The sequence below is a fragment of the Triturus cristatus genome, chromosome 1_2 (genome assembly GCF_964204655.1).
Source record: "Triturus cristatus chromosome 1_2, aTriCri1.1, whole genome shotgun sequence".
NCBI classification, from domain to species: domain Eukaryota; kingdom Metazoa; phylum Chordata; class Amphibia; order Caudata; family Salamandridae; genus Triturus; species Triturus cristatus.
In genome coordinates this window covers 859,715,338-859,729,607 of record NC_140580.1, presented here as the reverse complement: position 1 = coordinate 859,729,607, position 14,270 = coordinate 859,715,338, and the positions used below count along the sequence as shown (strand labels likewise).

The following is a 14,270-nucleotide window of genomic DNA, read 5'->3' as shown; positions in this document are numbered from 1 at the left end:
GGTTCTCCAATCCTCTCCCTCTCGTCACTAATTTCTGTCCCTCCCCTCCTTTCTGTCTCACTTCTCTGTTTTTTTCCTTTTCTCATCTCCTTTCTTCTTTCTCTTCTTCCTTTCTTTGAGAGCATTTAAGTTACTATTAGGCTGTAGCTCTGGATGGATTTCATTGGTTAGATGTAGCTCCTTGTGGATCTTGTATGCGTTTTAAGACCGAGGAATATTCTAGTGTGCTACACATTGCCAAATACTTCAGCGATGAAGCAGATGACCCAGGTCTGCTTTCCTCGCTCACAGCATCCAGACCGTCCTATAGTACCCTCCCTCCAATTGAGACCAGGGTGTGCCAATTCTCAGTTCAACAAGTAAGCCCCATCTGTGCACCACAGCGCACTCAGAACACTGTCTGGAATGTTTTTTAATGACGGTTTGCCTCCTGGAGCTGTGCTGCAACTTGTATATTGTGTGGTGTCCCCTCTGTGCACAGGACAGGAATAGGATACGAGTGTCATTTTAGTATTGTGTTATTATAAAAATCTCAATAAAGAGCAATTTAAACAAAAGTCGCTCTCTGTGGTAGCTGCTCATATGGTACAGGCTTCTGTTAGATTAATCTGATGAAACAGACGTCATTATATGTGATGAGTTGTGTGGACAGTTGCTGAAGGAAGTCTGGAGTTAGGAAGCGGGCAGTTGATGGCTGACGAAATCTACTATTCTACCTGAAATAAAGACACACTCTTTATCTACAGATGGCTGAGCCATGTTTACTGCACTGGTAACGAGCTTAAGGACAAAGACCTGGTGTGTTCCTGGCTTACGGGTCCCTTGTCATCCCACATTTCTCAACCTCTCTATCCACCTCTTTCTCTACCTCACCTACATCTTGCTCTATCTATTTCCCGGTCTTGCTAACCCTTCTTTACCTCTCTACTTTGTCTGCCTCCCATTTACTTACTCTTCGCTCCTGTTTGTTTTGCCTCTCTACCTCCCACCTCTACTCACATTTCCCTCCTTCATCTTTCCCTCTCTTGTTGTAAGTTAACTCTCTTTACTTGACCAGAGACTAAATCCCTGTCCTTCTCTCCAACTTACTGCTCTACATACCACACTCTGCGACTAGCTGTCACTTCTCTGTACCACCCAATACATTTCTTTATCTGTCGCACCTTTCTGTCCCATGTCTCATTCCTTTACCTAAACACCCCCTTTATACCTGTCTATTTATACATGGCTACGTACCTACCACACTATTGATCTACCTTTAAACTCGCTCTGTACGTCACACCTCTTTCAATAAACCTCAGTGCCCCACATCACTTACCTCTCATGACCTCAACTTGCCACATCTCTCCGATCCAACCTCTAGATCTCTAGCTCTCTGCCCCTCTCTTCTCCTCAAGTGCCTCTCTCTACACTTTCTCTTTTTTCTGCATCTTGCTGCTGTTTGCATCTCATCCCCCTTCATTTCTCTTCCATTTACTTAATCTCCCTCTTAATTTCATCTCTTTATCTTACCCTTTCTATCATTTTTGCCATCTATTCCTTACCTTTCTCTACCTCTTGCATGCCTCTTTCTACCTCACCATTCTCTTTCATTTCTCTCTCTGCCTCACAACTCACTGCCTCATCTCTCGTCCCCACTTCTCATACACTATCTAGCCTCTCAATTTACCTCACCTATTGGCCTACTATGGCTCTCTTTTTATTGATGTCCTCTTTCCCTCACCTTTTCCATTATTTTTTTTTTTCTCTACAATGCTCGCTCTACCTCTTCCACTCCATCTATCACTCCCTTTGCTTTCATCTCTCTATCTCCATCACGGTTTCCGTTCACTCTCTCTGCTTCCAATGTCTCGCTCGTTTAATACATCTGTCTTACCTCTGTCTCTCTCCCTATTTCACCACTCTACTTCTCCCTCGCCCTTCTTCTGTATTAGCCTCATTTTTCTACCTCATCTGCACCTCTTTTCTCTCTACTTCTCATATCTTTCTATTTTTCATCCCACCGGCTCTACCTGCCTCGCTACTTTGTTTACCTGATATGTCTTCACCTTTCTATTCGTGCTATCTCATTATCTCGCCTCTCTTCCCATCTTCTCTAGACCTTGCCCCTTGGGTTGGCACCTTTCTTACCAGCCTACATTTAAAACTGCATGCCAGGCTTCTAAAAACAAGCATTGGCATAGCCAATAGGTCTCGCTTTTGGGACCTTAGAAGTTTTTAGCCATGCAACAGTTGATGTTATTGCACCAAGGATATTGTGCTATTCATTACTAAATACTTATAAGGTCCTAAAAGCGAATCCTATTGGCTATGCCAATGCTTGTTCTTATTTGTGGCTCGCAGCACAGCTTTATTTCATATGGCGTGCGGCTTAGAACTTATTTTTGTTCGCGATTCAGTTCCTCTGTGATATGCTTGTTAGACTGACTAATCATCCTAATTAGCAACAACCATTTGCAATGCAATAGGTCTCGCAGTTGCAAGAGTTTGAGCTATTGCCATTGTAAATGACAATGCCTTTTATTTATGTATTTTTTTTTGTAACATAAATAAAAGGCATTGTCATTAACAATGCCAACAGCTTAAACGCTTGCAACTGTGAGACCTATTGCATTGCAAATGCTTGTTTTGCAATGTGCCTAGCTGTGAATTTGGGCCCTAGCACAGCAGGCACCTAGATAAACCTAGCAAACCTGTAAAAAAATGTAAGACTAGACACAGAGGGGAATCCAGGATGGTGTGACTTGTGTGGCTCCCACCATGTTCTGGTACCCTGAATCCCTTGCAAACCTCAAACTATATCCCCACCCCCCCAAAAACAAAAAAAGATAAACATTTTCCTCACATTTCTGTGATGGAAAGTTCTGTAATCTGCAGAGAGCAACGAATTTCCACCCACTCAGCATTTCTCCAAGTGTCCCGATAGAAATGGAACCTCACTTGCATGGGTGGGCCTCATGCCCGCGACAGGAATAAGCCCAAAACGCAACGTGGACACCACATTTTTCAGTGAAAACTGACCCTTTTTTGCCATGTGCCTAGCTGTAGATTTTGGGTCCTAGCTCAGCCGGCACCTAGGAAAACCTATAGATTTTTTTTTAAGCTAGACAGCCAGGGGAATACAGGAGGGGGTGACTTGTGTTGCTCTCACCAGGTTCTGTTACCCAAAATCCCTTGCAAACCCAAAACTTTGCACAAAAAATAAAATTATCACATTTCTGTGATGGAAGTTCTTGAATCTATGAGGAGCCACACACTTCCACACAATCAGCATTTTCCCCCAAGTCTGCTGATAAAAATGATACCTCACTCGTGTGGGTGGGCCAAGTACCCATGACCGGGAAGGGCCCAAAACGTATTGCGGGGACATCAAAATTTTGGTCCCGGGCTCGGCAGCCAGCTATGGAAATCTAACAAAGACATTTCTGAAAACTAGACACCTGGGAGCTCAAGTGATATGTGGCTTGTGTGGATCCCCAACGTTTTCTTACCCAGAATCCCCTGCAAACCTCAAATTTAGTTAAAAAGTCACATTTCTTTACATTTCTGTGAGGGAAGGTTGTGAGATTACCACACAGCATTCCTCTTAGTCTCCCTAAAAAGTGATACCTCACTTGTGTGGGTGCAGAGAGTTAGCCTTATGAAAATAAAAATGCCCTTTTGGACCCACTTTGGTTCCCTCCCAGTTTTTCATTTTATACGTTATTAGGTTCTCTCCTTTGGGCACCCAAACAAGTGAGGTATCATTTTTATCAGGCAACCGAGGGAACGCTGGGTAGTGGGATACTTGTGCCAGCACAGTGATCTGACAACGTTTCCACACAGAAATTTGAGGAAAGTGTGAATTGTTAGCTAAATTTGAAATGTGCAGGGAATTCTGGGTAATAAAACGCTGGAGGATCCATGCAAGCCACACCACCAGCCAAGCGCCATCCAAGCACACCGCCAGCCAAGCGACATCCAAGCACACCGCCAGCCAAGCGACATCCAAGCACACCGCCAGCCAAGCGACATCCAAGCACACCGCCAGCCAAGCGACATCCAAGCACACCGCCAGCCAAGCGACATCCAAGCACACCGCCAGCCAAGCGACAGGCCACGCACACCGCCAGCCAAGCGACAGGCCACGCACACCGCCAGCCAAGCGACAGGCCACGCACACCGCCAGCCAAGCGACAGGCCACGCACACCGCCAGCCAAGCGACAGGCCACGCACACTGCCAGCCAAGCGCTAGTCCAGACACCTAAGCTCAAGTACACACACACACACACACACAGCCAGCAAAATGTAGCTTCACATACAGCCAGCCAAACGCCAGTACACAAAGACAGTCAGCCGAACTCCAGTTCACACACCCATAGAAATGTTCACTAGTGTCTAGTGGATTTCTGCCCCCACCCTTTGCGAGCAGATGAACCTTAAAATATTGCTGATCTGCCTCCAAGGTGAGCAGAAATGGCCAAAATGAGTGCATAAAAAAAGGGGGGTGCCTAAGGGGCCGCTCGCTTCCTGAAATGCCCATAAACATATCTTTGGTGTCTAGTGGGTTTCCTGCGCCCCCATCCCCCCCCCCCCCCCCCCCCGGGCGGATCGGGGTCTATTGCCCCAAGGTGCCCCCCAGAGGGGAATGAAAAACTATAGTTATTGTGGGGGGATGGGGGTGGGGGATAAGGACATTGGCACCCTAATTTTTGGCAGCTCCAACCCCTCAAATACAAAAAAAAAAAAAAAAAAAAACATAAGAAAGATGCTGGCTTCATAGTGACAGAAAGACTGTCCATTAATTTTTGTGTGGGGCCATTCTGTGCAGCCCCACCCCTACTCTGGTTAAAGATAATACTCCCTGGTGCTTAGTGGGCTTTCTGCCCACTCCCCTCCAGTGGAGCAGATCGGGAGCTATTGCCCCACCTGCACCAAGAGGGACAGAAAGAATGTGGATATTTCTGGCGGTTGGGGCATTGGCATGGCCATTCTGGGCAGGCCCCACACCTAAATTGTACATAAAAATGTAATCCCTGGTTCCTAGTGGACATTCGGTCACCTCCCGGGGGGGGGGGGGGGGAATTCTCTGCTTCCCCTCCTATCAGCCCTCAGTGGGGGGGGGGGGGGGGGCAGGTTGAGAATGTGCCTATTTTTGGGTGGGTTAGGGGCATTGCAATGCCCATTTATGCCAGGCCCAACCCTTAAATGTACATTTTTTTAAATCCTTTGTTCCTAGTGGGCTTTCTGCCCTCCCCCTCCCCCCCACCACAGGGGTGTTAGATCAGGGTGCTATCATCCCCATTTGCCCTCCGAGGGGGCGGAAAGACTGGCTATTTTCAGGGGGAGTAGGGGCATTGGCATACCCATTTTGGGTAGCTCCCACCCCTACACCCACACCCACAACCCTAAACACACCACTGCTAAGTTTTCTCTCTCTCTCCACACGCTCACACAAAACAAGAGACTAGCTGATTTCAAAGTATGTTCTTCCAATGTGCATGTACTGTGAATGACCTTTTTTGTGTTTGTTAAAAATTAGTAACAAGCCAATGTCTTTTCTGTTCTTCAACTGTACCGTTGCTCAGCTTAATACTCTTGGTGTATGGTCTATTATTTAGAAATGTTGCATTTAGTTTACCTTACTATGTTGTTGTGTTGTTGAGGCTGCTTGATGCTTTCTTAAACAAGCATTGGCATAGCCAATAGGTTTCGCTTTTGAGACCTTACAAGTATTTAGTTATGCAGCACAATATCCTTGGTGCAACAACATCAACTGTTGCATGGCTAAACACTTACAAGGTCCCAAAGGTGAGACCTGTTAACTATGCCAATGCTTGTTGAAACTTCACTCCAGTTCTGACCCCAGGAGGGCTGGAACCCAGGGGCTGGGGATTCTCCTGCTGCTCTGGCCCTCTGGGGCATTAGCACACAGTTCACCTCAGTCCAACGCAAATGTGTTTGTGTGTCCTGACTTGCTGATCACAGAAAGTAAATGCATCACTTCCATGCAGCTCTGTAGGTAACTCAAATAGCATGAACATAGCTTCGAGGAGCAGCCTGGCGCTCTATACAATCCATGGGCCCGAGGGGGCTAATAGGCTGGGGGTCGGTGCTGCATTGGCGACTAAATCAAGCCTGTGGGATGTGTTACATGTAACCCTCCACGGGGCATAAAGCTGCTGTTGCAGGGCATCACCAAAATGCTGCTCCAATAGTACCGCAATTATTGTAAAAATAATTTTTCTTAAGACAGCACTCGGTCTGAAAATCCTTGTGAATGTGTGTAATGCAGGGACGGAAGCCTGCAAGGGACAGCAGACCTGTGTACCCGCTTCCTGTCTACATTGAGCTGGTATTGGGACCTTGTCAGTGTCGGATCATCAAAGTGACATCCCTAGAGGGACTCCAGGGGACAGGCATGAGTTTTTGGGACCGCCCCGGACTGGGACAAAAATTAGGCCCCAGCTCCAAATAACAGGTGACGCCCCTTTAGTGAATTAGAAACCTAAAAAGTGTCCCATGCTTGCAAATTGGGGCAGTTTTGAACTTGCAAAGACACCCTGTATAAGTGTTTTACAAGGTGTGGAAGGATCCAGGCATTTGAGCTTACTGCAGATGCTGGTTTTTAATATTAGTAAAATCAACAGTAAAAAACAGTCCACCAGACCATAAAGGAGGTCCACAAACACCCCAAAAAAAGGCCCACACACTGAACTGACAGGCCAGCCCGTCTGGCACTGCCTGTCCGACCCTGGGTGTCACTCAGTGGAAGCTGTCCCTCACAAACTGATGTTTTCACGTTACTATATTGCGTTATTGTTTTGCCCCAGTAAAGCCTGGCACTTTCAACAGCTGAATAAAGTCTAAAGCACCGGACCGGAGGCTACTGACAGACTCGACGTCCTCGGACACCTTATGTTTCTTTCCAGCTTTTCCCTCCATCAAACCATTGTAATTTGTAACTTTAGTCAAACTGGTTCATTGATATGAACCAGGACTACAACTCCCAGAATGCAATGGTTTGATGCAAGTATGCCTTTCAGCCAACAGTATCGCCAAGCAGAGTGAAGTTAGGTATTTGTGGTGGGTGACACCCTTCAAGCCCGTGACAGTATAGAGCCCTCATACAGCTTTAGGGGTTCACCTCCCCTCTTAAAAGGGTCTGGGTACTGGTTCGGTTTATTCCGCTTTGTGTGTCTGCGTTTCCTACACAGCAACACTTTAGATGTGCAGGAAGCACCACCCCTTGTCTGTTCCGTTGGGAAAAGAATTGGAATTGCACCTATAGCACCCAGCCCCTTGGCTTGGCACCTTCAGTAAATCACTACTGGAAGGCGGAGACACCGCACCCAAGCTATGTCTTGAACCCCAAAACAAAAACACAAAGATACAGAAACAAGGATACATCAAACAAAAAAGCTATGAAATGTTTTATTTAATTTACAAACACAAAACATGCAGAAACCGGAATTTTAATGTGTTAATGCAATGGTTGGAGTTTTTGAAATATTTAAGCAGAAATCGTAATTTTAATGGAACGGTTAGAACTTTTCAAACTGTAATTTTATTTCTGAAAGATGAACTGATATGCTAGACTCCAGGACACAATGTTGTGTATTTGCTCCCAATTCGTGCTCTATTTGTGGCACACACCAGTGCTCCAGTTGAGGCCTCCATCCTCCGGACAACATCCCCTGACCCTTTGCGGGTTCCACGATTCAAGAGAATTCTACCATCTTCATTTATATCCTTCAATGTCAAATTCTTTCACATTTCCAGAGCGTTTTACATTTTTGAATTTCGCTTTTTTATATGTCCATACTTTATTGGCCTTCTAATATTATTTCATTTTCTAATCAGTCGTGGGGCCCCTGAGTAGGGCTAGATGAGCCCCGGGGGTCTGCGAACCCTAGGTTAAGAATTGCTGGCCTAGTCTCCCAGAGCTGGCTTTGATGGCTCCAAATAAACATTTCGGCACGATTATGGCAGAGTTTAGGTAGCTGTTGACAACGATTGACAGGGTCTGGTGGGCGACAAGCTATCCACCCCCGTAACGGAGACCCTGGCATGGAGTGACTTGTCTTAGATCACACATCATGTGATGGGATCAGTCATTTAGCGTATGGCTCTCTAGCCCCAACCAGAGCATTTAATCACATTTCACGTGTGCCCAATATCGGGCAGTGTGTAAATTAACTGAGATGGGACTTAGTATGCACACATTCCGTGATTAGGCACTTTAGGTAACAGAGTATGGGAAACATCTGCTTTAGAACTAATTGTACCAGAGTGAAGTGCGGGGGCTAACATCCCGGACAGAAGCACACCCCAGGCTTGTTCCTGTGTGTCTGCTTGCTGCGGTGTTGTACTCTTGTGTAACCTTGAACCGCACGCCTGGCGTCATGCTCCCTCACATGTGCCAGTGGTTGTTGTACCACCTGCCTGCAGAATCCCCAACACTGGACAGCAGGGCACAGTACCCCAGGGCACCCGGCTGCCTGCCAATTAACACAAGGCTAGAGATAGGGAATCTTTAACACCCTTGTGCGTGCAATGTATATCACATCGGTGCATGTAAGCTAGTCCCAAGGGCTAATGCGCCTGCTGCTGAAACCCAAGCATAAGCTGCATGCCACAGGTTAGAATCGTGAGTGAGTCCATTCCGCGTTTCATCCTCTCGGGAAGATAACAAAAGAAGTACCGTTAAGGTGTAGTTCAAAAACACAGAAAACAACAACGAAGATAGCATTCGCAGCTCTTCGATACCGCCAATTTCTCACAAAAATGTGCAGTGTTTTTGAAGCGCTGCTAAGAGAAACTGCTTCACTAAAACGATTGAATATTGGTGTTCAGGCCATATTTATAACAATAAACTAAACAATTGTCTGAGAGGAAGCTGGGTCGGTTATTTTCGGAGAAATACAAATTTGGAAAGCTGATCTCAAGCACAGAAGGACCATCGCCATTGTGGAGGCTGTCCAGAGCGAACGACCAGAGCGGCCGACTCTGATGCTGGGGATCCAAGCGAGTCTCGGCGTCCGCTCAACATCCTGTGATTCTGAACAAATCCCTATTCTACCCGTGCCTACTAAAACAAGCATCGCGGCACCGACGCTTTACTTTTAATGTTAAAAGTAAAGCACGGGTGCCGCGATTATAGCAAAAGTAAAGAAAGATGTTTTTTTCTAGTTCTTTACTTTTGGTATGATCGCGGCACCAGCGCTTTACTTATAACATCAAAAGTAAAGCGCGGGTGCCGCGATTATACCAAAAGTAAAGAAAACAAGCGGCACTGAAAGCGATCGCGTCACTATCGCTATTGTCAACAACTAGTGGTGTGCGCGCACCATAGAGGAGCGGGGGGAGGGGCGCGGCAGCGACAGCAAGGCGAACGCGCGCTGCTGCGCGTGCTGGCCACTGTCGGGGAATCGGCGTAGCAAAGGCGGTACATGCGCCCGCCTTTGCCCAATCGCGTGCCTTTTTTTGTAAAAAAAAAAAAAAAAAAACACGAAAGATAATGCCTGACGGCGAAAGCTGATCACACGCACGAGCGTGTGGTCAGCTTTCAAAACCCCATACAAAAGGGCTCTTTCTGCACGAGCAATGCTACGCACTGCAACGCAGGCGCGAGCCCTAAAAATGGAACAGTTCTAACATGTAATGTTATATTTACCTGAATTTCTACGTTTGTCAAAAAGAAATGTTACCTGGTATCACAACATGCTGAAACTGTGGCTTGCTAATTTCCAAAGCGAAAATTATGTATAAGAATCCCTTGATTCTGGGGGTGATTCAGATGAATTAGATGACTTTGCTGTTCTACTAGGGAAGCTGGCCATTCTTTCAGAGTTCCTAAACATCAAGATAGATATACTGTCTGTTCCTCTTACGATTTTGCTGTTCAGAATTATTTTAAGTCCAAATGATTTTTGACTATGTATTCTGCATTTGTTCCTTCATGGCATGCATCTTACACCTCTCTATGTGGTTTTATTTAGGAGATTTTGTATTAAAACTTACATTTTTCCTCTGATCTATAACTCAGTTCATCTGTGGTCCCAGTTATTTATTTACTGCTCTGCTAAACTTATGTTTGCGTAATGCTGAGCAGGTTACTTCCTAACACAAAATCAATCCCTCAGAAGTGGAACAGCCATAAGTAAATTGTGTACAATTTGAATTTCTAGGGTGTCCTAAATGTGGGGGTTTCGCTTCCACATAGGGCTCCTCCAACCACCTTTTTCTTCCTCACAAAGAGGATTTCCGGTGAGAGCCCACACACGACTAGCATCGCAAACCAGAGACATCATTTTTTTGTATGACAGCAAACTCGGTTTTGGATGTTAACTGGGCATTTAGTAGTTTTTGCTGATTGGGAAATGGTGAGGTGTACTGTCGGTGGGTTCCTCTTATCAATAGGGCACACAAAGAGAAACTGGCAAATTACAGAAAATTGTTCCACAACTTTTACCCCTTCTTACAAAGTAAAAAACACTGAGGAAGTACATTGTATTGACAGAATGCACCCTTAGGACGCCATATGCTTTTATTGGAATAATACATCATAGTAATAAAACAGTTTTGCAATTTGGATAAGCCACTGAACTGAATCCTACACGACGGCACTCCTAATTGAACCTGTGAAATCAATCTAGCTCAATTCTCCTTTTGACTTTGGGATTGCAAGATGTGTGTAATTTTATTTGTCAACGCTTCCAAGGAAATTCTAAGTCATAACCTATAATAATTTATTTACAAGGCGTGGATAGAAAAAAATGCAAGGAATTGAGATGCAGAAGTATAGATAGACATCACGGTAAAGGGCTGACAGACTTCTCATCTGCTTGTATTAACTGGACTTCTTTATTATAAGTTATTCGTCCTGTAAAAGTACCGTTTGCCTAAACTATGCAAACAATTTTCTTGGGTGAGAAACCATCTCCACCGCCGCCACAAATGTCCATTTAAAAAACAAAATAAAAAAAGGCTGACTCACACCCTTGCTTCAATTGCTTGTTTGGTGTCACTGAGGTAAGTATTACACACCACCAATTTGAGCAATCACTAGCTATCAGTGCAACTATGACCCTCCAAACGATCCCTTCCCTGTAAAGCAGCATTTCTCAACTTAGGTTGGGAAACCTCTGGGCATCACAGACACCTACTCAGTGGGTCCACAACTGGTGTATTCATCTACTAATATTTAATTTCATAAAGTACATACACAAAAAAATTTAAAGTTCTAAAATGCTCTGCATTTGAAATTAGAACTCAAACTTTAAGTTGGCATTATCTTATTTTCAGGAGCAGCAAAAGTACAGCCAACAGAATCCAAAATTAACCGATGGCGTCAGTTGAAGCAGGACTGGTATGCAATCACAGAAAAAACATGCATTAGGAGCAAAAAGGATAAAATGATATGCTGGAGTGTAGCATTTCGCTTCGTCTATTACAAGAAACTACATATTGAAATGCTCCAACCTTCACATAAAAAAATGTGATTTGTTCATTTTGTGAACTGAATTAAATATTTCATAATTTGTGTATTTGTTTGGTCTACACTTGTTTTGGTATTTATGTATGTATCTTGATGTTTAAATTATAAAAATTGATTAGGGCAGGGGTCCCTGGCCCCCAGTAATGATTCAGTGGGTGTCTACAGAAGTCAAAAAGATAGGAATCGCTGCGTTAAAGTTTTTCGGTGGAAAGTTCAAGTAGGGCTAGCACTTCCAAGTTTGAGAAGAGGATCAACACTGCAACTAACATTTAGGGTTAAACAATGGCCCCATATGTAGAGGTCTGGGGTGTATAGCGATCTTAACATGGTTCACCGGCCTCGTGTGGTGCTTGTGCATGGTCATGTATTGTGGGTGTTCCTGGTGAACTATAATATCAATTTGATAATGAACGCTTTTAAAGATGCGATGTGTAAAATTAACTTGCTGCTTTGCTCTCACCTCTTTCCAACTATTATCTGTATAAAAAAATAAGGTTAAATTATGTAGGAATTCTTCGAACTGCCAATCTTCGCCCACATATGGCTCAGATGTGCAATCCACAACCTCCATTTACGTACTCACAATCACTGTTCCTTTAGGCACGGTCTTCACCCTCAGCTTTACAACCCCTCTGGACATGCAATGTAGCCACTTTGATCACCTAAATTCACTTTTCTGCATGTCCAGTGGAACTGCCCAGTTCTACTATGTAAAATAGCAGCAATTTGTAAAAAGTGGTACTTTTTGCGTGCCTGGACCTGTTTTAGTTCAAATCTAACCCCTAATTCATTCTTTGTAAATACATGTTAACTGCATTTCCATGGTACGTTTGATTGCTGCGTGGCTTGGGTACATTATGAATAAAGTTGTAGCAGCAACATGGTGATTGAAAAAGTGCTCTGTTCCCATGTTATGTTTAGCCCAGATGAGTTTTGCCTTTGGTTGACCTTCCAATGGAGCAGCAATAGAAAAAGGAAACCTTTCACCTCTTAGGCCTCGCCCCAGCTGGCACACGCTGAAAACCTGAGCGTCTACGAAAATGAGTTAGTGACCTTGCAAAAGCACTTCAGGAACAACCTTAAGTTTCTAAACCATTAAACAGCTCAAGGATATATAAATGTCACACGAATGTCAACTGAAAAAAAAGGAAATATCTCTCAGAAGCAATCAGACAACTCGTGACCTAGGTTTGATATTTTTTGCGAGTCGCCTATCCTTAAATACCCATCATTTCTGGATCTGGATTTCCCCATCTTTCTATACCCGTGGCAGTTAATCATACAACCCTCCCTATGACGCAAAGGTCCCTAGGACGCGCCACACCTCCCTCCTAAATTCTCACAGAATACTCCTCGTTCATCCAACCTACGCAGCGTCCTTGGAGATACCTATGCATCTACCATCCATCTACATTGTAAACAAACCACCGCAAACTGTTATCCCTCGCAGAGTCCACGCACGTGGCTCTCTCCTCAGCAGGACACGCATTCGGGGTACTCAAATGTTCCCTTCTTAGGGGTAGATTTACAAGCCGCATGCGCCATTTTTGCGTCACTTTTAACGAGGGAAAAGTGACGCAAAAGTGTCTCAAGCTGCTTGTACATCTGTCCCATAGACTTCAAATCTCACGCTATGCCTACCATCTGTTTTGTCCTATTGGACACAGTTGAATGTTTGGATAGCCAATCCCTTGAGGGCTGGCCTATACACTCACCTACACCCATCCAACACAGGAATTACCAATTAGGTGCCCTGCTAATAAAGGAGCCCAAGTGCACGTACTCGTGACCATTACTAGTAACTACTAGCATGGTGTTTGGTGTCTGTCTATTTTCCACGGCATGTGGGCCTAAAGCACAAGGATTCAACACCATCCAAGATCCCGCAGCCTTTGAAACATTTTTTGAGCTGTTTTAAATAGCGCGAACTCGACCCGAAAGTATTGGGGCGCTTTACATAGCACCAGTTACTTGGGGCGCTTTACATGAGCACCAGTTACGTCACACAGGGACACATTCATTTTTGGCAGGCACATGGAGTTGAAATGATCAGTCCAGAATTACAGGATGCTGAACCCACGCCGAGCCTCAAACCTGGTTCCCAAAGTCTACAGTGCTTGCCGTTACGCCACATACTGTTCAATAGGAACCACCAGTTAATTATAACAGTCCAGGGCTGGCCCGCATTCAACGTAGTGCCTCGTTACTTAACCCTGACTAGTGTCACCATGCCGTCTGATTCCTCACCTAGCTTCACGGCGGTGTCCCCCAAGCACCGGTCCCATTTCCTCCCAAGCTCTTTTTCCGCCATCTGTCTGTTCAACGCCGGTCCTCATCCAAATTCTCGCGAGTCTATCAGCTCCCCTAGCATGAAGAAGGAGACATCGCGAGATTTGCTCGTCCGCTATTGACAGGTGGGTTCCAAGGTTACCCTGAGATGCATCCGGCAGTCTTGCGTTTCAAGCCTCGATCTCGTTTTTTCCAAGTTTATTCTGCTAAAATTTCTCATGTGTGGTCTGACCGAAAAAGTGTTGTATTCGGATACCCGCTCGTTCGAACTTGCAAGATTTCGAAGATGAAGAACTTAGTGCCGGAGACTGACTCTGGTGGGTGGCTGCGGGGACGAGTTTCGTTGTGGCAGATAGTGGCAGAGTCAGCACCGGCAATTAAAGCAGACGGTATGGGAGAGCGTTTGACTAGCAAGGATAGGACTTTTAAGGAAAGCAATAAAGCAGAAAATTCCATAACTGGCACGTGCTCAGATTGCTTATGTGATACATTTCCATTCTT

The 14,270-nt window shown here is 45.0% G+C and overlaps 1 protein-coding gene across 1 annotated transcript in view; it reads right to left on the bottom strand.

The window, feature by feature from the left end:
* Nucleotides 1–13,876, bottom strand: part of MICOS10 (mitochondrial contact site and cristae organizing system subunit 10) — a 221,003-nt gene extending 207,127 nt beyond the window's left edge. The window contains exon 1 of the mRNA XM_085609089.1: nucleotides 13,728–13,876. Within this exon, the coding sequence (XP_085465215.1) occupies nucleotides 13,728–13,791 (64 nt within the window). The 5' untranslated portion in view covers nucleotides 13,792–13,876. The remainder of the gene's footprint in view (nucleotides 1–13,727) is intronic.
* Between the last annotated feature and the right edge of the window lie 394 nt (nucleotides 13,877–14,270).